This window comes from Prosopis cineraria, unplaced genomic scaffold, assembly GCF_029017545.1.
Source record: "Prosopis cineraria cultivar Desert tree isolate PC_DT_omini unplaced genomic scaffold, ASM2901754v1 PC9, whole genome shotgun sequence".
Taxonomy (NCBI): domain Eukaryota; kingdom Viridiplantae; phylum Streptophyta; class Magnoliopsida; order Fabales; family Fabaceae; genus Prosopis; species Prosopis cineraria.
The window spans coordinates 28,103,148-28,130,921 of record NW_026555340.1 but is presented as its reverse complement, the minus strand read 5'-3'; the positions used below and the strand labels follow the sequence as shown (position 1 = coordinate 28,130,921).

The following is a 27,774-nucleotide window of genomic DNA, read 5'->3' as shown; positions in this document are numbered from 1 at the left end:
GTTTGGTCTTTCTCTCTTCCTGCATTATATGATGCTGATGCACAAAGAATGCCTAAGATAGTCCGCTTGGACAACTCCAAAAGCCATTTTCTTTTTCGTTTTGTTTTAACGTGATTTTGGCTTCAAAGTATGATTGATTTAACTATTAATCATATGGATCTAGAATCCTTTTAGCAAAAAAATAATTCATTCAGAAAACCTGAATATGAAACTTTGCTCAGGGAAACAACACGCTGAAACTGTTTGAATTGAATTAGTTATTTTATTTGGTAGCCATTATGGACTTGTAAATAATTTTAAATAATTACCAATAGTTTCCCATTTTTGAATCAAGATCATACTAATTATTGGCATGCTTCCAATTGGTGAGAACGTAGGATTGCATCTTATTTCCCCAAGAACGTGCATCAACCAAGAATCCATAAAAGAAAAATATGCATATATATATATATATATATTTATATAATCAGCTTTAAACAAATAACTCTGTTGAAAAAAATTATATACCTAACATTGAAAAAAAAAGGAAGGCGTGTTATTATCGGACGTGGACAGATGATTTATACAAAGTTTAGAGGGTAGTGTTGAATGCATGATTGAGATTAGTGTAATGGAAAGTGAAATAGCATTCTCCAATATATGTGTATGGCATTATGCGTTCTGTGTTGAATGAAAATTATTAGTTGGTAAGCATGTGGGAACACGCGTGGCATTTTGTACAATTGCTTGCTCACTTGGCAATTTCCTAAACATCCTATTTAATTCTCTTTCTTTGATTATTTGTGTTTTGTTTTTTTGACTCGGAGTAGAAATTATTCGAATTCGATACGATGGGGATGTGCCTCCCAACTTTGTGTGTGTTTTCTCAAATATGTTATTAGAATCTTGACGTCGAGATATATTCTCTCATTGATTGATTGTAATCTTTTTGGTGCCAAGTGTCAGAATTATTCTTTATTTTATAACATGATTCTCCATTACTTCATTGTGTTTATTTTCATTCAAGCTGATCGGGATTGGCTGGCGAACCTTTTCGTTTTTTAAAATGATTTGAACTTCTTCCCAAAAACAAAACCATGTTTGAATTTAAGAGCTGACTCTTATCATATGAATTGAAAATTTCATAAAATACCTTTCACTTGAGTGCATATAAAATGCTCTTATTCATTTTAGTTGTTACATATTTTACCTAATATAGTGATTTATAAAGATTTTAGTTTAAAAATTCTAAATTAGTTATATTGAATATTGTAATATTTTTTTTTTAAAAATCTTGAATGATAATTAAAACGTGTGACATCGTGCTTACATGACAAATCAGGCAAAAGAACAAAAATCTAGTGACAAGGCTTGGCTAGAAAAAGTTTATGATGGCCCATTTGAGGGACCGGTTTTGGGTTATGGACCTTACTTTTTTTTTTTGGTATTAGTTATGGACCATTCTGATTAGTGGCACATTATCTAAAGACAAATGTTGGGCTTCAATTTAGGCCCAATAAATGAAGCACTCCCATTGAATTCCTCAGCATTGCAATTGAGATAAAACACTCCAAAAACTGAAGAGAAGAAAAATATAATTACTATTTTTTTGGGCCAAGGAGAAGAAAAACATTAAATTAAACATTAACCACACACTTTTTTTATACATATTTAGTTATTTACGACCAAGTTTGTTTGCTTTTTTCTTTTTTTTGGCCGTCCAATTTTTCGCATCTTTGCAATAAAATTCTCCCATGAGATATTAAGTTGCAAATAAATGCTATAAAATTCACACATTTCTCACGTTTTCAACCAAGAGCTCAATAGCAAAAAACTACTTGTAAGACATCATAAAAAGCTTTATCTGAAACGAAAATGAGCACTTCTTGCTCAAATTCTACACAAATCTGAATATGATAATCTCTACAGAGGGTACTCAAATCTGTTTATCATGGTGTTTTTTTTTTTTTTTTGGGGGGGGGGGTCACATGAAATAGGACTCGGAAAATCAATTCCACAAATATCGTCCAAAAGAAAAAATCAATTTCGCGAGAAAATTTGCATCCCTCGTAGCTGAGCTTTGACAGTCACAATACAGTAACACACATCGCCATAACTCATAAATAACCTTCATTTGTCAACAACCTTAAGGCCCCAACTCATATCCTCACAGTGTCTCACATGTGGAACAAGTGCACCAGTGTCAGTTCCTCTCTTGGCCTTGCAGTCATAGAAGGGAGGAGCATGGAAGCATGGCTCCATTGACATGGCTCGTTGGCAAGGAGGGTCCGGGGCTGTTCGATTCTCCGGCTTGTACAATATCCATGGCTTCAAACCTCCCAGGCCTTGGGCCACATACCCAAAAGTTGACCATGAGCTAGTGACCAGCACATCAGTTAAACTTAGCAGATACATTTCTGCCAAAGCTTTTTGGTTGTGCATCTTCTTCTCTGTTTGCTGATACCCTTCATGGCTTGGCTGGTATATGCCAACCACCTCTCCTGTCACCGTAGGATACTCCCAATACATGTCCCTTACCTTTTCAAAATACCCTGAGCTTAAAGATGTCATTAGCACTGCTTTTGACTTTTGCTTTCCTGATGAACTTAGCACGGTGTCTTGCTGTCTGTTTACATCAGGCAAAAGATTCTCTTTCAAAGTACAGGACAAGATTTGATCCAATACATGTTGAAATGGGCCTGGTTCTGTGTCAAACACTCTAATCTGGATGCCTAATCTTTCATCGGCTTTAGCTAAATAGGCTTCATAGTACCTGGTAACAAGTCCCCATACCCTGTTGGTGGGGTGGAAAAGGTATCTACCCAAGAAATGGAAGATTGTGTCCTTCTTTGGGAAGAGATCATTAAGTTCCTGCTCAAACGAAGGCATTAGGTATAGGGATGGGATGAAGTAATTATCTGTTTTCAAGATTAACCAGGGTACTTTCCGGAGATAACTTTGGTCTTCGTCACAGAAGAATAGCTTATCCTGATCATCATAATCATGAGCTAGATGAAGGTAGACATAAGATGGCACAGTGGAATTTCTAATTGAATGGTCTTTCAGCATCTTCCCATAACATTGAGCAGATTGCTCATTGAGATTGTGCATTTCAGTGGTAAGGGGGAAATCACGAGGGAGAAACCAGGAAATATCAGGGAATGGTTCACAAAAGAGATCCCTCATATCAACTCCAGGATCAACCAGTAGAACACGGTTTGTGAGCAGAGCGTAAAGAAATGCCGAGGCTAAGGTCAATATCCTATTCCCTAACCCACTAAATGAAATCCAAACTACATATTTACAACCTGACGACCCAGATGAATGACCAGACCTGAGCTCCTTCATTGTTTTGTTATAGGGTTCAGTATAAGGTCCGCATTCTTTGTGGAGGGCTTCATATTTTCTTAACCTAGAAATTAAATAAGAAGAAGGCTTTCCTGACAGTCCTTTGCCATGTATTCCTGACATATACCTGCTCAGACAAGATCTTTCATCAAATCCAGCAGCAAGAAGGCCACCCAAGAGCTCATCTCTTGGCAACTCAACAGAACCAGAGAACCCTTTGTTCAAACCTGAGTCAAAAAACAATATAATCCATGACTTGATCAAAGTTTCCACAAAAAGCAGTCAAGAAAACATTCTTGCACCACGTCAAATAAGATTTTTTAGAAAGAAATATTGAATGGGAAATATGAAACAGAAATCAACCACACACTAGTAAGGTAATCAGCAACAATAGAGATATTTCAGAAGGGGGGAACAAGAGTGAAGAAGAAAACTTCAACAACCGATTAAGAGTAGGCAAAAAGGGAAAAGGATGCTCTGATTCACTAAAACAGCTATTCTTTTTCTCAGTAAAATGACAACAGCAGACTAGCAGCCAGGCAAATTTTATTCAGAAAACTTGAAAACAAGAATCTTCCTTCCATTCCTGTAACCACTGATCCAAGATAAACAGATATTCACGTGGCCATTTGTCACTCGTCAGTAACATTTCTGGCAAATTTTATTCCGCAGTTGACTGAAACAAGTAGTTATTCGTTTTTCATACTATGAAAAACGTGACTTTAAAAGGAAAGAAATATACTTCTGCGCCATTTTAGTAAGTAGAGTACTAAAATAATCTTAACATGTAATGCAAATAGGAAGAGCTAAAAGAAGGGAAATCTTTGAGCAGGCACTCCTTTTGTCCCTGCTTGAGGTAGCAACTGATGAGAGATTGCTCTTTGTCAGTGTTTTTCTTGTAATTGTGCTAGTTTTCATATAATAGTATTCAATGTTTCATCCCAAAAACAAAGACTAAGGCACACGACAGCATAAGTTAAAGAAAAAGCAAAAGCAAAATAGAAAATTAGTCTCATTCAACTTCCGGTCTTATTCTTTGGTTTCTATTCCTTGAATTGGGCTAAACTAAATGGTGAAATAGCTCGATCCAAGAATATAGTTCTCTGGTAGACAACTATAAGTGCTGATTTTATCATTTCATTTTTCACCACCATCAGCATATAAGTTATAAGGAAGCAACAAGATCGATCAGCTTATACAGAATTAGATTGTAGGAGGCAAAAGAAGATCGGAGTTGGAGCTAAACAGTTCATATGCATCAAAACAGTAATCATTTCGATGCCTGATTCATGAGAGAATCTGTAATGCAACTTCCACAATAAACTAAAGCGCATGAATAACCAAATACCTCCACTTTGTTCAGCTTGAAATACAACAGAAGTAGATGCTTCGACAATGCCATCTGAAGGGGGGTCTCGGAGAACCACCGACACTGAAAACAGTACAGAGAAGAGCATCAAACAAAGAAGGAAGAACCCCATTAATTGCATCAAATTAAAACCCCATTTCTTGTCAGAATCCCTTGAAAAGCTGCTGCGGGTGTCCAAATCTGAGAGCTTTTCTGCGTCATCATACGGATTCCTATTGACCCTCTTCATTGTACCCACAAATCATCATATGGGTACGCCCACCCAGCTTTGCTCCAACCAAATAGTCGAGGTCGAGCAGATCACGGGATGTTATGTCCCGTAAAGTGTTGGGAATGGTGAGTGAACCCAAGACTGTAAAATAGCGGCGCGCGGAGATGGATCGAAGAGCGTGTCCCTGTCGGTATATGAAGCATTTATTACCCCTTGGTCTTGCGGTTATGCCTTGCCCATGGTAAAACGGCTGAGAGTCATACCCAGAGCCACCGGAACGCGTGTAGAAGAAAAGGATTTCGCAAATTTGTTTTTGTTTGCTCCCTACTGAATTTCTAAGGCAGAAATGTTTTGTCGGCAGCAACTACGTTTGACGGGAACAAGTGGGTGCTCTACACGTTTGTTGGCCGTATTGTGTTAGATTTGATTATAGACAACTGGCATACGAAGCTTGGCTTTTCCGTGAGTATATATTCCCCCCCCCCCCCCCAAAAAAAAAAAAGGACCTGCACCGGAGAATATATTTTTCAGTATAAACAATGAAAAATTTGTCCATCGTATTAATATTAGTTTATTTATAATAAATAATAATAAGTAGCAGGAGAGACGCAACAACTTTCATTTCTTATGTTTACAATAAAAATGAAAAATAATTAGAAGTTGTCTAGTGTGCCCCCGGTTACCCTTCCCAAAAAAAAAAAAAATCTATTCAACAAGTAACTGCACATGTTTTGTATTGTAAATATTACACTGCTACAAAAGCGAGCATCTCTTTTACCTCCATACATGGAAAATTATTGCAACAAGGCTTGTATAGTATTTGTTTGAGGCAGGAGGTTCTTCTAAATCGAATGGACTGTCAACCCCTCTACCTGCAAATTGTTTTGAAATCATTTATATTACTGAATAATTCAAACTTCCATTAACAGATCTCGTCCCAGGTTTTGGATTAATTTCTTGGATGGAGAAAGGAAACCAAAAATGACAAGGAAGGATGAGAACAAGATTGCTTACTTTGTATAGAATTTCAGAACATAGGCCACATCAGCCGAGTATTGAATCTATACGCAGAAAAAGGCCCAAAATATTTGAAAAAAATAAGAAGAAAAACTTAAATGGAAGAAATTTTTTTATTGCAAACTCAAAATAATAAACTTAAACTTTTTACACTCTTCTTCACACTACACTTCTCCCCCCCCCCCTTCTTGTTTACTCATCGCTTAGATGTACAAAGGGTTTATCCAAATGGAATGTTTATAGATGGAAATGTGCCTGCAAGCTATTCTTCTTGCTTGCAAGTCCTTTGATTGTCTTGCTCTTCAAGATGCACTTTTATTTTATTATTAATTTATTTTGGGCCTACAATTGGAGATGACTTTAACATAGAGTTGCAAGATATGCAATATTTATTAATTAATTCTAGTCTGGCATGTGATCAAGGATGTAGCTAACGCCCTCGTTGCTAGTTCTATTGTGTTTGGGGTTAATGATTATGCTGAATGTACAACAAAGATATAGCTTGTGATAATGTGATTTGCATATATAATAACACATTGCATAAATCATGGTTTTGACACGTTTTCTTGGCTTGAACTCACAGGTAGCTGGAAGAGGAATCAAAACCAGCAAGAGTCTTGACCTAGTTGCTTTGTAAAATGCCCCTGAGTAATCCTGTTCTTTTCATTTTGATAACTAGACAATATTTGATTGGATGGCTGAACGCCAAATACATAACACTATTGTAAGAAATAGAGAACATTACACATAAGTCTCGTAGAAGAAAGTTTATTATCGAGAGATCTTATAAAATTTATAAAATATTCATAAATTTTAAATCTTGCACATTTATAATCAAACAATGGGCATTTATAATTTGTAAAAAAAAAAAAAGACCACTTGTAACAGCAAGTTTTGAATGCCCGTTGCCCAATTATAAATGCACATGATTTAAAATTTGAGAGTAAGACCTTCGTGTAATGTTTCCTAAGAAATAAGTACGCAAAACGATGGTAGTTGCCAAACACTGCTTATAAGCTTGTTCTAATCTGTTGTGTGACATTATTACATAATGTAGTACTTTGACTTGTCGGTTACCATATCAAAGGGATTAATTTAGTAGTCATATGACTCAAACTTTTCGGGACTAATATAGTTTGGAATGTTTTTAATTTATAATTACCAATAAATACAATTATAAATGTATAAGACATTATCATTGTAATAACAAAAAAAACAATTAAATTAAATATGTAATAATGTGTATTGATTGTAAATATATTAATTATTGGGACAAGTATGTCAAGAAGGAAAGCTGGTGTAGTGGTAGTTGTGCAAGTATTCCCTCAATAGGTCATAAGTTTGAATTTGCTGAAAGCCACAAGGAGGATTATTTTTTCATTTTTTTCTCTGTGAAATTACCAAACTACCCCTATGATAAATCTGATATATTCTCCTCCGCTCCTTCGATTTTTCTAGAGAGATCGACGACTGAGAGAGAGAGAGAAATGATTCTGGTGCTCGGTCCTCCTGCTTCACCTCCTCCTTCATCCTTTCCGATTAGAATCTTCATCGGTGTGATTGTGGAAGCTCCGTCCGACACTAATCTAACAACTCATGGCTTCTGTTCCTTTCTTCTCCTCTGTTCCAGCTCGCCAAAATTCTTTATTTTGTGCTGTTGGTGACTGTATGGATGGGTGCAAGAAGGTTTGCTTTCTTTTGCTTGCTTTATTAGTTACCGATCTGTTAATCTCTTCCTTGCCCTCAACGACAGTTTTTTTCCCTCCTCTGTCCAGGCACGATTTTCTCTTCCTCTCCCTGTTTGTGCGTGTTGGTTTATTAGAGGTAAGAAACGTGATCACTTCTCTTTTCCTTAGAGAATTTCTGTGTGTGTAAGTGGATGAAGTCATGGATATCAAAATTCAAATTTTTCTCTGTTGGTTCTGCTGCTGCCGTGTTGCTGGAAAAAAAAAGAATGAAACGACAATGAAAATTCAAAGTTGAGTTAGAAATGGATCTTAAAGTTTCATAATGGTATATATGGGTTTGAATTTTAAGTTGAAGTAATTTGGTCTAATTGATTGATTTTGAGGATTTGGTGGGATGAAGTTGGAAGGGAAGGACTTAGGTATAAGATTGAGATTGGTGCTTATAAGGTGTTCGGTAAGATGCTTGTTTGAAGAGTTTTTCTAGATTTAGACTTTTTTTTGGAATTCTATTTAGTGGGATGAGCGGCATGATCGATTCAAATTTTATTTATGTGAGTTTTAACTTGAGCAACGCAAGGAGTTTGATTCTTGGGTTAGAGTATGGTTAGTTGAATTTTTAGAAGATTTATGTTGAGTAATTTATAAATTCATACGAAAAGGGGTGTTTATCATTCGATCTTGAGAAGACATTTAAGATATTTGAGAAATGGCAAAATAAGCATGATAAATTTAATTGTAGGTGTTTGGAAATCTTACACCCAAGGTGTTTGACACAAGGTATAAGAAAAACCATATCTCATTTAAATAGTAGTTATGATTGGTATGATATGAGGTAACTTGGTGGTAAGTGATGATGTCTGGAGATCATTAAGATATAAATTTTGGTTTTTGAAATCTTAAATACTTCCAAGTGGTTGGGATTGTGTTGGTAATGGAATAAAGTTTATATAACTATAGGAAGCAAATTGAGATTTCATTTATTTATATAGGGTATGTGGAAGATGAGTCTCCTGATAAGAATTGAGGAAGAAAATCATTGGGTTGGGAATTTAACAGGTAAGTGAATAGCACCCCATCATTTTTCAATTAAAGTAGTCTGTTTTTAAAATATTACATTTTCATATAAATCATTTTAACAACTATGATGATTATTATGTACTTTGTTTGTTAATGAAATCATTTTGGTTCTGAAAATTTTAGAATGATGGTAAATGTTAATTAAATTATGGTATATGCATGTATTTTCTTTACGAAATATATTTTCAAGATCGATGGAGGCATCTTTGTTTATTTTACTTTTGAAATTCTTAGTTACTCATCTAGTACAAGCTTATACATTTGCTATGAAATAATGTTTTGGCAAACTCTGAGATTTGAAATGATTCGTGCGAGTTTGATATTGAGAACACAAAGTGTATTTCAAAAATGATTATTCTCGCATATTTGAAAAGTGATTTCACGAGAACTTTAAGCAGAGCACTATTGCTAACGGCAGTTCCATTAGCCCTTGATGCGCCTCGGTTAATGACTAGCTAGTTTGGTTTTCGTGAGCTCTGTTTTCACGTTTGTTATTTGCGAGCCTCGTACTCGCATTTGTTTCGTGGCCTTAAGTCGCGTTTGGTTACTTACCCTCATGGATTGTGTGTCTACATTTGTTCTGTGGCCTTGAGCCGCGTTTGGTTACTTACTCTCGTGGATTGGTGTGTCCACGTTTGTTTTTGTGGCATAAGCCACGTTTGGTTATTTTACCCTCGTGGACTGTGTGTCCACATTTGATGCTTGTTCTGCGAAAGTCCTTAAAAATATTAGCTTTTAATTGATTCATGAATAAACGCTTTATTGGTTTTATTTAATAAAGGGTACTTTTATTATTTATTTATTTATTTAATTTGCTTTACAAGAAAAGAGTTTGAACTGTTTTGTTATTATTAATTTGGTGGTTTAGTACTTTGAAGTTATATAAAACTTCTTAATCTTCAAATTCATGATTATATTAAATTGATTGTTCTCAGCTAGTATAATTGAATTTTCAATGTTTGTAGTTAGTAAGGTTGCTACTTTTATTCAATTATGAGTAAATTATCCTCCTTTAACATATCATATTCGAGAAATTTTAATTTATTCATGTTTTATTATTATAATTGATATTTCTAGATATTGTGAGTTATTAATCTGAATTAATTTCCTTTCAATTATTTCATATAATAGTAAGTTTATTATTTTGCTCTGTTAAATTCTATTTTTGGAGATGCTATTCACTGAAAATTATTTTGGTCTCAGATTTATTAATTGACGCTGGACCTCTTGCCAACTTTTAAGGGCTTGCAACTGTGCTGGATAAATATTTATTTTTGTAAATCCCTTCTCTTTTAATTTAAATATTCAATTAGATGTTTTATTTAAAAAAAATTTATACTTTAAGAGCTCCACGTTAACTATAGCTAGGATCCTGATTTTTGTTCTATTATGTTGACTGTTTGTATTTGGGAAATATAGTTTTAACCTGTTGAATGCATACTACAATAATTTCTGTTATAGAGATTTTGAAAAATTTTATTTATAAAGAAAGTTTTGCCGAAATTTTTATAAAAATATTAAAACTTTTATTAAAACAATCATTGTTAAAGATATCATAATTTCAATAAAAATATAATTATATTTTTGAAAAGTGAAATTTCACTTAATTTGACGCTTAAGGGATGTATAATACAATTCATATCCTATGTCAGTTACTCTCTATTTTTAAGGGTGTGACAATCATAGATGTATAATTATACTTATTAAACCGAGAAGGCTGCTTTTATATTAAGCATGGACCATTTTTTTTTAATTTCCATTCAGTATTCCAGTAAATATCACGGTTAATAACGAACGCTATTGAAATATTTGTGTTCTGAAATATCATGGTTTGATTTTTCTTCACTATAAAATATTGATTTACTGCCACCAGTAAAACAATGATATTGAATATATATTCAACTAGGAAGCGGAGAGCAAAGGGTGCTGATACACAATTAAGTTAATAAATTACAACTTGGGAAGAGATTTTTTTTTAACATAATCTCCCTTAAAATTGAACTTTTCAATAATTTTACAATTAAAAATATCACATTCTAGCTAATAACAATTCTTAACATGCGCTAACACTTGAAACAAATTCAACTTGCAGGCATAACAATAACTCCACCATCAAATTATAGGTTTATAAAAATTTTGACAGGGTTTCGCCTAAAAATTGGATTTTCTCATACTTTTAGAAAGACAAACTACACAAAAATAAAGTTCAAAACTCAAAAGATTCAAGCTTATCAATAATTAAGGTTTGTACAAAATTTTAGCTATAATTCAAGCATTAATGAAATTAAACTATGATCAAGAGCAAGCAACCAAGCAAGGGAATTAGAACAAAAATTCAAAAATTAAACCAACCATAGAAATTGAACGTAGGCTCCATGAACTAGATGACAACGATTAAAACCAGATACTTGAAGGCAAGCTCGAAGAATCCAAAATCATGAAGACAAGCTCCAAGAAGGTGAACAAACCACACAAGTTTAGAGCTCAGAATGAACCATGCAAACCCAAAACCTACCAAAACTAGACGAACAAACCACGCAAACCCCAAACCAACGACGGAAGGCGAAGAGAACATGAAACCAAACTTGAGGAAGGTGAACCCCAAGGAGGATTATTGATTTAATCCCTAGGATTTGGGATGAGAAGCTCGAAAGCAAACTGGGGAGGACAAATTCTGAATACAAAGTGAGACGAGGGAGATCGATTGTGTGTAATGACCTGGCATTTTGAAAGACTTTCTAGACTAATTTTTTGCAATAACTAGTTTAGAAAGTAATTAAAAACATATTTTTTATTTTTTAACACTTTCTAGACCAATTATTTAAACAACTGGTCTAGATAATAATTTAAAAAATTAATTACATAAAACATTACAATTTTCCAAACTAGTTATAGCTACATCCAATTTAGAAATAATTCAAAAATTGAATTTCTTATTTTCTAAAAATATCTTCCAGATTAGTTATGTGAGCAACCGGTTTGGAAAGTGTTTTCAAGACCAATTTTTCATGCAACTATAGTACAGAAAGTCCTAACGGGAAGCTAATTAATTACGATATTGCCATTGTCTTTATTTTCTAAACATTTGGTGCAAGAACTGGTTTAGAAAGGGAGCATTAGAAAGCCAATTTTCCACTAGTTAACATAATAAATGAAGTTTTTTTAATACTTTTAAGTTATTCACTAATAAGCTACAACAACAACAACAACAACAAGCCTTTATCCCATTAGGTGGGGTCGGCTACATAGATTGTAAGATGCCATTGTGCTCTATCATTTATCAAGCTTTTAAGAATATTATTAATTAAGAGATCGCGTTCAATAACTTTCAAGAGTGTTCTCTTAGACCTTCCTCTACCTTCTTAATCGGACTCAAAGTTATATGTTTCACTCTTCTCACTGGTGCCTCCCTTAGTCTTCTTTGTACATGCCTAAACCATCTCAACCGATTTTCTACCATTTTTCCTCAATAGGTGCCACCCTCACTTTTTCGCGTACGTACTCATTTCGAATTTTATTTTTACATGTATGTCCACACATCCATCGTAACATTCTCATCTCTGTTACTCCAACTTTATGCTCTTGCTATCCTGTTAGAGCCCAGCATTCACTATTATATAGCATTCACTAATAAGCTAGCAGCAATTAAAAAAAAAAACCTTTATATTTCGTATCCATCAAGTTTCCAGTACTGCATTTGCATTCAATGCACTCTCGAAGAGAAAAAGAAACAAATAAATGAAGATGCAAGACGAAAATGGGGTAAACACAGATGTTCATATTCTTCCTTCAACTGTAGCTATGAGATGATTTATGGTTGAAAGCATGGGTGTGGTGAATCCCCCTCCCTGTGAATTGTGATATTCAGTGTAAGTTTGGTTTTTAATATATATCTAGTAAAAGCACATTTAGGAGTCTAACTATTTGTTAAATTTGGTAAAAGTATATCCCATGAGCAGTGTGAATGTGTACTTGGCAATTACCTAAACAGGCTCTTAATCTTGTCTACTGCAAATTTTGCCATTTTAATTTCAACCTCTGAAGCTGATTTGTAGAATGAGTACAATGTGGCTTTTGAACAAGCCAGATCAACGACGCCCTCATTTGATTTTCAGCCATTCACAGTTAGTTACAAAAATCATGTGCTGTCAGATCACTTTTCTCTTTATAGCCTGATGCCTCAGAACTTGAAACATGCATGAAAGTAGACATAATGTAGGGTGGGCTTTTTTTTTTTAATCTTTTTCACCCCTCTTTCCCGTTCCCACTTCTTTCTCTTCATAGAAATAGCAAAGCAATTTAAAGTGGTGAGACTTTTGCCTCGATGAATGTTGGAATTCTTGTATAACGTGAGAAAACATACAATTGCCATATGAACTAAGATGAGTAATTTGGATAATGAAATTTAGGATTAGTTGTTTGTTTCTTGAGACTTGATGGTCAAGAACATCACATTAATTTTTTCACAATTTTACAATACATCATAATCATGGGGTTAGGATTAAGCATTCGGAAGAGAAAATTGATCTTTGACTCCAAAACTTAACCAGTTTCTGGATGTATTGCAATGGTATATATTTACATGCAAGTTTAATTGAAGCTGGCAATCTAAAGATGAAGATGTGAAGATGCTTATGTTACATAGCAACTTTTGGGTGAGATTATTGAATCTAAACGACTCTGAACAAAACTCCTTTTCTTCCTGAGCACATAATATGTAGTTTATGCCTTTATGGTATGTATACTTTCTCCACAGTATAAGTAAGATCAGATTTATACCCTGTTGACTTCAATAGTTCTCACTTTGTCTTTATTCAGAATCACATTTTCCCATGCCTCTTGTTCCTGTAACTAGAAACCATAAAATACATATAGAAGCAAATAGCATATTAGATGATGCTTGGTTAAACATGGTAAAAGATAAATCCTGTTGATTTATTATTTTCTTAACTTAGTGTCATAAACTTTTTTTATATTTATACACCTGAGCAATCTCATACTGTTACAACCTTAATTTAGCAGGCAAGTATTTTACATTGAAATAACCGAAATATATCATCTTTCCCTGCGGATTCTGAAACTTGGAGAGACAGTTCGTTTTCAAATTTCCCGCCACTCCTATAAATTTAGTTTATATAAAGAACGAGAGAGGAGATCCTTCTCCACAGTTGCCTCCTCCATTATTCTCCTGTCAAAAGCTGCCTTAGTCTGAGATTGGAAGCATCCATCTTTAATATCAGATTGTGTTTCTTCTGCCTCACTTCTTCCATTCCACACTTTTCAGCTCAGGGCTTGAGATGGGTCACGCCCATGATCCATCCGACATTGTATTCTTCGACGTTGAGACCACTATCCCCACCCGACCGGGCCAGCCTTATGCCATTCTGGAGTTCGGAGCCATCTTGGTTTGCCCCAAGAAGCTGACGGAGCTCCGCAACTACTCCACCTTGGTCCGACCCGCCATCCCTTCCCTCATCACCCCCTCGTCCATACGCTGCAACGGCATCACTCGCGAAGCTGTCGCCGACGCTCCTACTTTCGCCGACATCGCCGATAAGGTCTATGAACTTCTTCATGGTTTGTCCCTTCTCTTCGTTTCTTACGATCTTTGCCTTGTAAAGGGCAACATGGAGAAAAATGAAAGACAATGTGGCAGATAGCTATTATAACTCCCTTTGCTTTGCATTTTGTGTAGAACGGATTTGGGCAGGTCATAACATCTCAGGATTTGACTGTGCTCGCATCAGAGAGGCATTCAGTGAGATTAATCGACCACCACCGGAAGCCAAAGCTATGATTGACTCGTTACCTTTGTTGACTCAAACGTTTGGAAGGAGAGCTGGTAACATGAAGGTACCGTTCCTATATTCATATTTTATAGCACGTTGCGTTTACCTCTCTGTTGTTAGGCGAACAGGACGAGTTATAAAAATTCCATCTTGGGAAAGTTTGCATTTTTCAACCAATGTAGGGAAATCAGACATTTCAACGGGTGTTTAATGTCAGAGTTTAGCTTTGGCTGATTACAATTTGGTTTTATGTTAGCTTCAAGCTATAACGCATTCATACGTTCGCTGCAGATGGCCACTCTTGCAACATATTTTGGGATTGGAAAGCAGGCACATAGGTAACTCTGCTAATTGATGGAATATATGCTATGTTTTATTGTAAGCCGACTATAATAATTTTTGTTTTTGCTTAATTTTTCTGCAACAAATGTTCAGGAGCTTAGATGATGTTCGCATGAATCTGGAAGTAATCAAAAACTGCGCAGCTGTTCTGTTCTTGGTAAAATTCTACTTGAAAGAATTTCATTATGTGCCATTACTTGTTCTAGGACAATGAGCGATAAGCCATCGGCCCATTTATATACTAACGCTCTATCCAATCTGGAAGTTAAAAAAATCCTACCATTTTAGCCGATCTCTTTAAATCGTGGGATCTGACTCTACTCTACACTGCTTCCATTCATGCAGGAATCAAACCTTATAGAGGTATTCAATGTGAATCCAAATGCTGCTACAGGGAGTCGTGGAGATGAAAAATGAGATGGGGGCTCATCATCAGTTATGAAAACAAAAACATTTATTATTATCATCAGTTTCGAATCAATGCAAGGAGGGAAAAGATTCAACATCATCTCCTATTGCAATGTGATGCTCAAAAGGCTCTGAATCAAACATGCTAGACACCTTGTTATGATATGGTTGTGTCGTGTTTTCCTCATTTGGGTTATTTGCAATTGATGATACAACATCATTTAGTAGTATTGCACTCATTGATAGCTTCAATGTCAAATTTCTAGATAGAGCTAGTAACATGGATAATCTTGATCATATGGGTTGAAAAAAAAATGGGTTGTGTTAGGTTCAATTTTTTTTCATATGAGTTACAAAATCTTAACATTCTTGATGGGTTAAGTTGATCAATTTACCAATCAATTTATTTATTTTTATGATTTTTTTAAAAAAGTTATATTTGAATGAGAAGTTCTATTATGATTTTTTATAAAATTTAAAAAAAAATTCACATCATAAGTATATGAGATTGATTAATTTTATCATGATTCTTTCTAAAATTTGTTTGTCATGTGGGGTAGACTAGAAAAAAGTCTATTTTTATACAGTTCAATATTTTTTTAATCTCGACGCAATTCTTGTAACAGTCTTTTTTACCCAATTTATATAATTTGATTCATATTCTTGATTCTAATATAATATTATTATAAAGGAAAAGTATTACTTTAATCTTTAAATATTTTTAATTATTAATTTAGTCTTGAAATTTTGGCCTGGAACTAGCTTAGTTGATCCCATTGAGATTATAGTTTCTTGATTACTCAGCATAAAAAATGTAAGGCATATTTTAAAAAATTAAATATTAAAAAATATAAGATATTTTTTAGTTTTTCAAGGTTTTTTCCCTAAAAGTATTCTTATTGAATAAATTATTTTAATTATATTTATTTTAGAATTAATTTAAAAACAATTAAGTACTTTATTTGACAGAAAATAAATAGGGATAAATATAAAAAAATAAAATTAATTTAAAAATAAATAACTACTTTATTGGGGGTGAGATTCAATAAAAATTCCTTACATTTTTGCGTGAATGAAGTATTTATTTAATTCATTGGCTCACCAAACAATAAAAATTAAAGTGTAAATCTCTATGACTGGCCTCATTCATACAAGTGACATATAAAAAAGAAGTTACCGTAACACTTTTTCTTTTTCTCAAAAAAGATGTCACCCACATTACAATACGTGATTTTATTTGTATAAAAAAATAAGTAAAAAATGATAGTTTCTCTATGGAGGGAGTATTTGATAAGTATATCATTTAAAATATTCTTATTTTAATATCAGAAGGATAACTCCCTCTCGAGGAACGAGGGGGTGAAAACTGAAAAGGTTAACGGAGAATTACCGCCTGACTATAAAATTTGTCATAAACCATTTGAAGAGTCCAAACCTTTGCTTCAAGATCTTTATGAGAGCTAAAGTGTAAACTTCTAATGAATCTCCTTGATACAAGTGTCTTACAAAAAAGTTGTTACAACATTTTTTTTAAAAAAAATTGATCACCCCTTCATTAAACACAGAGGGTAAATGCTAGTTGATATTTAATTAGCTAGTATATCAATTAAAATATACTTATTTTAATTTTAGATAAATAACCCTCTAGCCCCCTGAATCGACCGAGGGGTAAAAATTAAAAAGGCTAATGAGGGATTACCCTCTTACGATAAAAATTAAAAAGGAATTTATTCTCTATCTTACACAACATGCGCCTGCAGAAGGAGCTATGGTGTTTATTAAGGTATGGTTTTAAGTAGCTAGATTTATATAATATATTATTAGTGATGATACTGAAAAAGATTATTTTGGCTCAAGATTCGTATGTTGGGATATAGACAAAGTCTAATCAAGGTGGCTCCAATTCTCCAGACAAACAGCCATGAAATCTCATTGGAAATCATAATTAAGCTGAATAATACATTACATTTTAAGTAAATTATTAGTTGTTGGAAATATATAACAATACTAGTAATAAATCAATCCAAACACACATATAAATACATTTTTGTTTTGTTCCTGACTTCATGTAAATACATACATACATACATACATATAGATACACACGCGGCTATGATGAGAAGGCAAAGGACGTCATTGTGACACCGAAACCAAGAAAACGCCTTTTGATTCCCGTTTCGGCCATTAAAATGAATAATATTTTAACGAAGCATCTTCATCATGTCCTGGCCAAATTGAGCCTGTTTGTGCACGAAGAAGACCAACATTACAAAAAGCAATCCATTTATTTTTCTCAAAAAAAAAAAAAAATACCGAAGTACGTCGATCTTGTATAAGTACCGAAGCTACCATCGTTCTATGATCACGGTTCTGCAATCTGCATTCATCTCTTATATCAGATCCTATTTATTCCTTTTCGCAGATGGATCGCACTGAAGATCTATCCAAAACTTTAGATGAAATAGACAGAGAATCAATTCAACGACAACGGAAGTCCCCTTTAGCCAATGCGTCTAAGGCTAGCAGTAGCAGCAGTACTGCTTTCGTAGTCCTGAAGGCCGATGAAATATTTGTCTCTGGTCTCACTGCATCTCTTGTTCCACTGTATCGTGGAAGTGAAAGTATCCAACTGTTGCACAAGGGTGTCCCCTTTCTAGTTTCTTGTGCTAATCTTAAAATTCGGTTCGCAATAAACGGCAAGTTTCATGATTAAGTGGACCGACCGAAGTTGAGTTTCGTGGTTGATCCGCCACAAAGCTTATGTGAGTTTCTTGAAGCTCGTGACAGGGTTGCGAAGAGGTCATGTTTGGAGTCTGGTACTGTGATTCTGATTGGAGAGCCGTTGTTGCTTGAAAAGATGGCTTCTACAACAACCCCACAGTGCGATTGCAATGAGTTTAGTTTATTTATATCGTCACGTTAACCTTAGAATATTGATTTACAAGTTAAGTAATTTCTGTGAATGTGGACATAATAAATTGCACGATTCCTACGGCAGAACGTGGGAATGTGGCGATATATGCGGCAGGAATATACAGGAAAGAATCATCCGGCACGGTTCAAATGCTGCGTTTCAGTCGGTTCGATGTTACAGAGATGGCTTCCTTGTTTCTGCCAGGCACGTTTGTTGATGCAGTCTTCTCCTTAGAGCCTTATGACTATCTGCAGAGTGCAGGGATTAGATTGGTTGCCAAAAAGTTGATCATTCATGGCGGCTAATTGCACGGTCAGGTTGCCAGAGTAAAAGGGTTTAATCATTGGAGTGGCATGCTGATGTGTTACGTTGTAGTTTATAATTTTCGTATTATGTTTCTAAGTTTAGGGGTTGTAAAATTACTTACTTTTATTAAATAGTATGGTACTATGTGGTTAATCTTAATTTTTTCCCAATAAAATTAACTATTACGCATAAATAAAAAACACGTGTATCTAAAAAAAATGTAATTGTTTTATACCCTATCATCGTTTAATACTTTAATTAAAATATTAAATGTTTATGTTAATAATATACTTACTGTACCTCATTACCGTTACTTTTTAAAATAAATCAAGATCATCGATATTATCCTTAATCCTTCTATGAAATAAAAGATAATTTTATGTTGTCAAAATAATACACAATAAATAAACCAATTGGAGATCCCTCCTCTTATTTTTTTATTATAATATATACTTCTTTCATTTTTAAATATAAGCAAAACTTTCATAAACATTTTTAAGAAACATCTATGACATTTTTACCTTAATTTTCCTTCATTAAATAATAGTATCATTAAATTAGAAATTAAAAACATGAAGAATAATTGTAAGGATATTTTAATCTAAATTTTTAATTTTAGACATGATTATTAGGATTAGTTAACTTTTTAAAACTCTATAAGTTGAATAAAATTTATTTATATTTTAAAAAATGTAGTATAATATAACAATAATTGCTTTATAGATATACATATATATTAAACATATGAGGGTTAAGAGGTATCTTTTAAAATAAAACAATTTAACTAGGTAATCTGTTTCCACTCCACCATCAACTCTTGGAATAGAGAAGTGCAGGCTATGTTATGGACAATTGGACCTGGCAACTACGCTTCCATGCTTTTAAGTTTTAACATCCCATCTCCTGTCTAAACTTATTAATTTGTATAAAAAATGGATTATCCTCACATAGCAAAAGAAAGAAATAAAAAAGGGGAAAGATTGTGGTGGCAGAGTGATGCATTTCTTTTTCTTTTGCTGTCTCTTTCCACCTTCTTTATATCCTTTCAGACTTCTAATCTTCATTTCGAAAACTTTAACGCATGATGATCATCACTCTCACTCTGGGCCAACATCCAAAAACAAGTTGCCATTTCCCTAACCCACATAGCTAAGCAAGTTCCGACGTGTTCAATTTACAGAAGCCTCCTAACCAAGTTTCCTTCACTACCCGTTTTAATTTAAAGCCTCCACCATTACAGACTCCGTTTCTACCGTGTTGTACTGTCAGGCATCTTTCATTTTTCCACCCTTTAAGCTCTGATCTTGACTTTATCATCGTTGTCGTCTAGGATGGATCGCACTCAAGATCGATCCGAGGTTGTGTTTTTTGACGTTGAAACCATTTACGCCACTCCCGTCATTGTGGAGTTCGGAGCCATCTTGGTTTGCCCCGAGACGCTAACGGAGCGCCACAACTACTCCACACTGGTCAGACCCGCCGACCCTTCCATCATCCCTCCCGTGTTCGAACGCAGAAACGGCATTACTCGAGATGCTCTCGCCGGTGCTCCTACTTTCGACGACATCGCTGACAGGGTTTATGAGCTTCTTCATGGTTTGTTCCTTTGCTCTGTAACTGGGGAAATAGAGAAAAGAAACCTAACCCAAGGTGGCAAATCGCAATAATAATAATAATAATTACTATTCTGATGTTTCTTCCCCGTTTTTGTGAATTTTGTGCAGATCGGATTTGGGCCGGCCATAATATCTTAGAGCATGACTGCCTTTGCATCAGAGAGGCATTTAGTGAGATTAATCGGCCACCACCAGAACCCAAGGCTACTATTGACTCTTTGCCTCTGTTGACTCGAACGTTTGGAAGGAGAGCTGGTGACATGAAGGTATTAACTATCTCATAGTTTGGCTTTGGGCTAAATACAAGCGGATTTTACGGAAGCTTCAAGTTATAAAGCATTCCTACGTTTGAGCCCATGGGGCAACTTTTTATTTTGGCAGCACCCGGTATCTTAGGCAACTTGAACTTCGGTTGAGCTCTGGGACAACTATTGCTATTTGATTGAAGTGCTCATGATTTAGCAACTTATTTAGTCTTGTAGTTTTTGAAATTCACATTTAAACAAAAAAAAAGGAGATACTTTTCATAATTTTTTTTATGCCCAACTCTTTTAAACCTATTAAAAGTTGGCCGACTCGCGCTATTCCTTAAGCTATTATAATTTCTTTTTTAGTTAGCATGTGAATGTTAGTGCTTACACTTTTTTGTCAACTTGTGAGTCACTTTTATTCAACTTATTTATTTAGTCTGTATTAATATAATTAGAAATTTAAATTAAAAAACAAAAGTTAGGTAATAATCTTAACCTATTCTAAACCTTGTCAATGAGAGTCGGGCTTTCTAATTTAAACAATACAATCAACTTAAAATATATGGACTTATAGATTTAAGTCTTTTAGACTCAGATCCGTTCTTATTGACAACTTTATTCACCGTAGATGGCAAGTCTTGCAACATATTTTGGGCTTGGACAACAGATACATAGGTAACTGTGATTTCTTTTCTTTTGTTTTTGATTTTTTGCTAATTAATTAGGTAACTATGATAGCCGATAGAACACGGTGAGATGATTTCTCGTGAGCCCGCTCTAGTAATTTCTTTTGGCATAATTTTTTCCGCAATCAATGTTCAGGAGCCTAGATGACATTCGAGTGAATCTGGAAGTTATCAAACGCTGTGCAGCTGTCATGTTCTTGGTAAAATTTTACTTCCAAGCATTTTAGCCCAACAGCCCATTTCTTTCTTTTTTTCTTTTTTAACTGCTTATAGTTATCCTTCCATCTTCGAGTTACAATTGAACATTTAAAGTCTACTCCTCTTCGAATAAGAATTTGAACATTTATTCAACATATTGTAAGCAATTGGTGCATTTCACTAGATTCAACCCTTGTTGGTCCAATAACCCATTTTTGTCACTAAACATTTATTATATTTTTTTAATACTATATTATAACTTTAGAACTATCACACATCAAATTGATCTCAGTTTACAAGAATCTTAATAATTGGCTAGAAATTCTAAGATGTCTATATAACATGTACCCGTATTTAATATTTTACCACCATTAAATATTTAATTAGAGGTAGATTTTGGAAGATATAAAAAATATTTACTCACAATAATAAAAACTTCCTTAGTTTCGTGATTTTGGCAACAAGGTATTATATCTAGAGACACAGGGAGTAAGTTTTAGCAGGTGTCCCGTATCTAGAGACACATGATGCCCCGTTATGATATTGTATTTTTTTTTCATTTGAGTTATTTGGCAATTGATAACATAACAATTTACCGCCATGGCCATGATCTGATGAAAAATTATATTGTGGTATTGATATTCCTAATGTGATAGTTATATATATATATTGATTCACAAATTGAAATTTGACGCATGAAATCCAAAGTTTTGAATCCACTTTTTGATCTTCCATCCATACAGGAATCAAGTTTTCCAGATGTATTCACAGTGAATAGTGGGGTCTCTACAAACACTCCCAGAAAAAGTTGTGGTCATGGAAAATCATTACCAAAAGGAGGTTCGTCAGATATGAAAACGGAATCTATATTATTATCACCAATTACAGATCAATGTAAGGAGGGAAAACGCCCAAGATCTCTTATTACAAATGTGCAGTGAAATAAGTCTTCCACAAACGGACCAGAAGATGATAGGAACGGCAGCCAGACGCGCCTTCACATCCTGAAATCTTCCTCCCGCACGGCCGAGGCAGGGGACCGGACTTGGGGATCCGGCATGTCGAGAGGCGGTGAACACAGGGGGCCACCACGTGGTGATGACGGAGGACGGCGGAAGTGTAGATTTGAGATGTGAAGAGTGACGGCAAAGAGAAAAAGAAAACCCACTTATCGTGTTTTTGAAGGAAAAGAAAAAAAAAAGTCTAATATCACGAAAGAAGTCACGAAAAACTGGAGAAAATGCCGTATCTCTTAGTCTGAACAACTTAACCTAATAATGCTTAATTAATACAAAAATATTTCATAATGAATATAGAAATATATGGAAATTAAATCAATAGAGAATAAATTATAATTAATGATAGGTTGTAACATGCAGGCACTGAATTGGACACAATAGTTGCTGATGGAGTTGATCATCAACCTCAACCACAAATGTCTTCTTCTACTGCTTTGTCTGAGGCTAGCAGCAACAATTTTGCCGTTTTGAAGCCCCATGAAATTCTCATCTCTAGCCTCACCGCATCTCTTGTTCAGTCGTATCATGGCACTCCGAGGATACAACTGTTACACGATAATTTCCCTTTCCAGCTTTCTTGTGCTGATCTCAAAATCCGGTTTGGAATAAGCGATCTGATGTATTATGATGATGCAGGCCGACCAAAGTTGGATTTTGTGGTTGATGCATCACAAAGCTTTTGTGAGGTTCTTGAAGCTTGTGACGCTATTGCACAGAGGTTTTCTTTCGGTTCTGGCAGTAGCTCTGATTGGAGGCCACTTGTTGTTACCAGAAAAGAGGGCTTCGTCCATTATCGTACTGTCAAGTTACGGTAAGTTTCACATCCCACACCTATAAAATACTTGCATGCATATATAAATATATATTTTTTTAGATTAGTAGTCACCATGCCTTCACTTCAAAATGGATAATGAATAACTAAATTATCTTGGGCTGTGTTTTCAGTCTTCCACATGACTTGCCAAAGTTGTTTGTAATGTAATTCCGAGATCAATTAATCCAAAACTTTCGCTCTTTAGGAGCAGTTCTTAAGTTTATTGAATTTACGAACTTGTTTGTGTTGGCAAATTATTTGGTTGATCACGGTTGGTGTTTAATCATGATTAGTAGGTTAACTTAAGCCTATCTGTGAAGATTAAAGGTGAGGCATTTAGGCAGGGAAATTGAATGTAATCCCTCAAGGCTGGTCCTCATTGTTTGGGGTTTGTTTAAGGGTTGATTTGATTTATAATCCTTTAAGTGAAGGTGTTGTTTTACAATCATTGTTTTTGTTTAATAAAAGGTTTTCATAATATTCTTCTCTCTTGGATTTTCTTAATAGTTTGATAAAAAATCAGCATCTAGAAATGCTTGTGGTGACACCATAGAATCCTACAAATTGAGGGGTGAGAATAGGCCAAGCCTCTGATGGGCCCTATAACTTGGTTTACTTCAGATCCAACCTAGCATATTTACTAAATAAACTTAGGTTAGGCTCAAGCTTTTAATTAGGCCTATTTAATTAAATAAGTCAAGCTTATTTTTTTTAAGATTTAGCCTATTGGCCCAACAGGCTAGCCTATTTATATTGACACACACACATTATGCAATATATCATAAACACATTAATTTCACCATTTGACTTTTAATCAATCTATTCTTTTTTTATTTTTTAGTTATATTTTCAATCATATTGAATTTAAATATTAATTTTAATGTAGTTAATTTATTGTTATATTATATTATAGTTAGTAAGTCCTTTCAATTATTATATATTATAATTAATAGATCAAGTTATATATTGTATACTATAATAGTCCTAGTATATTTAAGATATTTAAAACTAAAATACGAGCTCATTTAAAAGGCTTACTTTTAAGTAGGCTTTTTAAACAGGCTTTCAAACCAGATTAGGTTTTAAAGGCTCAGGTTTGAGTCATAAAAAAAACTTTATATAGATTTCAAGTCAAGTTTAGATATCTGATTTATTTTACAAGCTCGAGCTTATTTGGTCAAAGCCTAGTTCGACTTAATTTATTTTCATTCCTACCACAAACAGAGAACTTTATAGCAAATTTTCCTGCTTGACAATTTTAGTAATTTTTGTGAATATTGACATTACAGGATTCCTATATCAGAATGTGGGGACGTTGTCAGATTTGCAAATAAAGTATACAAGAAAGAACCATCAGGCACTGTTCAAAAGCTGCGCTTCAATTAGTCTGATACTACAGAGCTGAGTTGCTTGTTGAAGCCAGGGACTCTTGTTGATGCAGTGATCTCCTTAGATCCATATGACTATCGACAGAAAGCAGGGATTAAATTGGTTGCTCAAAAATTGACCATACATGAGTAGAGGGAATATATATACCTGTGTTGGCTAGGTGACAATCACATGCCAACAAATAGCAAACAATAATAGATTATTATCGAATGTATGAAATGAATATTAGTTGCTGTAAAGTTATTTAACTCCAATGATGCTAGCTTCATTCAGTGTCGGAATATTCATTAATAAGCTGGCATATTTGACGGACACCCCTATATCTTATTCTGCGGGGAGACGATTACAAGAAAAATCCGTCCCCGTCAGGGCTGCTTCTGTGAGGCCATCTTTGTGGATCATTTCTTTTTTCCGAATCAAAATTGGTTGAAGTGAGATCCCCATGCTCAGTAACTTAGTATTAGCCTGTTTCTCCCTCATCAGAGATTGTTGTTTAGACATTATACACGATTTTAATGCTTTTTGGTGGATTGGGAATAATTTGGAATTTTCTCATATCAATCTAATAATATGATGAACGTATTTTTTTTTTTGTTGGTTTGAAATAAATGGCAAGTTTCATGATTTTGCGGACCTACTGAAGTTGAGATTCGTGGTTGATCCACCACAAAGCTTATGTGAGGTTCTTGAAGCTTGTGACAGGATTGCGAAGAGGTCATGTTTGGAGTCTCGTAGTGTGATTCTGATTGGAGAGCCGTTGTTGCTAGAAAAGATGGCTCCTACAATAACCCCACAGTGCGATTGCAGTGAATTTAATTTATATATATCGTCACGTTAACATTAGAATATTGATTTACAAGTTTACTAAGATCTGTGAATGTGGACATAATACATTGCAGGATTCCTATGGCAGAACGTGGGAATGTGGCAATGCACGCGGCAGGAATATACAGGAAAGAATTTAATTTAATTGTTAAATTAAACACGTGTATGTAAAAAAGAATTTAATTTAATTGCTTTATATGCTATTATTGTTTAATACTTTAATTAAAATATTAAATTTTGATTTATGTTAATAATCTACTTACTATATCTCATTATTTGTCTTTTTAGAGGGTTAGAGGATAAAAATGTGCTAATTTTTTTTTTTTTTGAAAAAGCATAGGCACCCTTACCTTTTAGTTGGATTTTGTACAATAACTTTAGAAAATAGAGTAATTTTGTCTTGCCATTAGTGAGCCCATAAATTTGACTGTAACTTTGACTTCTTTTGCTAGGTGGCTTAAAAAAGAAAAAACAAATCACTCACCTCTTTCCTTTCTTTCTACTCTCGTCCGCCCCAAAACCCTTTGTACCACAGTTTTATATTCAAAAGGAGGTTGTAGGTCTTTCCATTGCAACCTCTAGTGACTCAAAATTAAGACAGCAATTGAAAAGATTTCCCACCTTCAAATTCATTCCCTTCTATTGAGCATGCTCCGGTTGCTTCTTTGCCTAAATCGAATATCGACTATTGCCATACATAGAATGGTCATAAAGTGATATCCCATTTCTTTCTTTTTCCAATTGCTTCTTTGCCTAGAGTTAATTTATCTATTTATCTATTGAGTTTAATTGCCAGGTAAGGAGAGCCTTTTTTGGATTTAATTTGTTGTTTGGTCTCAAGTCTATAACTTATGGATTGTGTTTTTAACAAAGTAATGGTCAAACTAACGGCAAGGCAAAATTGCTCACAAAAGTTCTAAGACAAAATTGCTCCAAGTAAAATGTAAGGATATTCAATGCTTTTTTCAGAAAATTTTAGGACATTTTTGTCTTTTACCCCTTTTTAAAATAAATCAACATAATTGATATTATATCCTTATATGAAATAAAAGATAATTTTATGTTGTCAAAACAATACATGATAAATACATTAATTGGAGATCCCTCCTCTTTTTTTTATTATAATATATACTTCCTTTTTTTTAAATATAAGAAAAATTTTCATATGTTTTCTTTTTTTTAGTAATGAAATAACAATTTTCTAGAAGCATCTATGACATCTTTATCTAAAATTTCCACGATAGTATCATTAAATTAGAAGTTAAAAACATGAAGGATTAATCACAAAAGACATTTTAATCTAAATTTTTAATTTCAGATATGATTATTAGGATTAATTAACTTTTTAAAACAGTGTAAATTAGTTAAAATTTGTTTATATTTATAACCAAACGGAGTATAATAATAATAATAATAATAATAATAATAATAATAATAATAATAAATTTTATATATACAGTCCTGGACTAGAGGGGAAATTTTATTGAAATATATATTAATAATTGAAAAAGTTAATTATTAATTAATAATTACATCCTTTATAAATTTTCTCTATAATAGTTTTCATGTTATGGACTGATTGAACATTGAGCTCATTTTTGTTTAAGACTCAAATAGGATTAAAATTTAAAATATCAAGATGTGGGGATGCAAAATATAAGAAAGAAGGGGTGCAAAATATAAGAATTTGTTCATTAATATATATATATATATATATTTTTTTTTTTTCCAGTTAGTTACATGTGTCTCAGCTACTCTCTGTGTGTGCGTGTGTATGACAGTTAAGAGGCATCTTTTCCCAACTCGTGTATGTGTGTATATAACAATTTGACTAGGCAACCATGCATGTTTTTCTTCTCCACTCTCAACTCTTAGAATAGAAGTGCAAGTTATATAATAGACAATTTGACCAGGCAACCATGTTTCCATCCTATTAACATCCCATCTACCCCTTATATTAAGAGGTATGAAGTCAGCAACACACTCATCAGCATCATAAGAGTGATTATGAATAGCTAAGTGAACAAACTTCCCCCAGCATTTGTTTGAGTGAAGGTTCTTGTTTCTTCTTTATGTCAGGAAATTTATCGATATCACAATCATATTTAGATTTGCGAACGTGTATGCATAAAGAGTATTCATTCTTCAACAGTTTCCAGCAGAGTTTGATTGCCACGACAAGAGGTTGCCCTTGTGGCCTTGCTACGTGAGTTATGCCAAAAACAGTTAATTCTCTCAATCTCGCGTGCGTTTTTTATTTCTCCAAGCATGCATGTCTAGTACAAGTTTCTTTCATCTATCAACAAACTGTTAATCAATTTTATTCTTTTTTTTTATTTCTCACATGTGTCATTGTATTAAAAGCAATCATATTTGAGTCATATTTGAGTATCGAATATGAACGCTTCTTTTAACAAAAATTTGAACATTATAATAATTTGTCACGTTATAAAGGATTAACACTTTTAAATAGATCCAAAACTAAGTGGTTATTAATTTCATTATCTTGTTAACTTATAAATTTACAA

At 33.9% G+C, this 27,774-nt stretch overlaps 2 protein-coding genes and 1 pseudogene across 3 annotated transcripts; 2 read left to right on the top strand and 1 right to left on the bottom strand.

Annotated features, from left to right (window-relative positions):
* Positions 1 to 1,805: 1,805 nt before the first annotated feature.
* On the bottom strand, positions 1,806 to 5,319 carry LOC129320959 (galactoside 2-alpha-L-fucosyltransferase-like). The gene is made up of 2 exons (XM_054966663.1): positions 4,676 to 5,319; positions 1,806 to 3,554 (listed from the first exon to the last, which is right to left on the bottom strand). The coding sequence occupies exons 1-2, from the start codon at positions 4,923 to 4,925 to the stop codon at positions 2,110 to 2,112; spliced, it is 1,695 nt and encodes a 564-aa protein (XP_054822638.1). The 5' UTR covers positions 4,926 to 5,319; the 3' UTR covers positions 1,806 to 2,109.
* A 3,013-nt stretch (positions 5,320 to 8,332) lies between these two features.
* LOC129319729 (protein NEN2-like) lies at positions 8,333 to 18,574 on the top strand (annotated as a pseudogene).
* Positions 18,575 to 19,537: 963 nt separating this feature from the next.
* Positions 19,538 to 24,948, top strand: LOC129320878 (protein NEN3-like). 2 transcript variants are annotated; one of them, XM_054966535.1, is made up of 7 exons: positions 19,538 to 20,044; positions 20,173 to 20,330; positions 20,944 to 20,990; positions 21,138 to 21,201; positions 21,943 to 22,039; positions 22,579 to 23,029; positions 24,322 to 24,948. In XM_054966535.1, the coding sequence occupies exons 1-7, from the start codon at positions 19,780 to 19,782 to the stop codon at positions 24,416 to 24,418; spliced, it is 1,179 nt and encodes a 392-aa protein (XP_054822510.1). In that variant the 5' UTR covers positions 19,538 to 19,779; the 3' UTR covers positions 24,419 to 24,948. The 2 variants fall into 2 exon arrangements, with proteins under 2 accessions (XP_054822510.1, XP_054822511.1); XM_054966536.1 differs by lacking the exons at positions 20,944 to 20,990; positions 21,138 to 21,201.
* Positions 24,949 to 27,774: the final 2,826 nt, after the last annotated feature.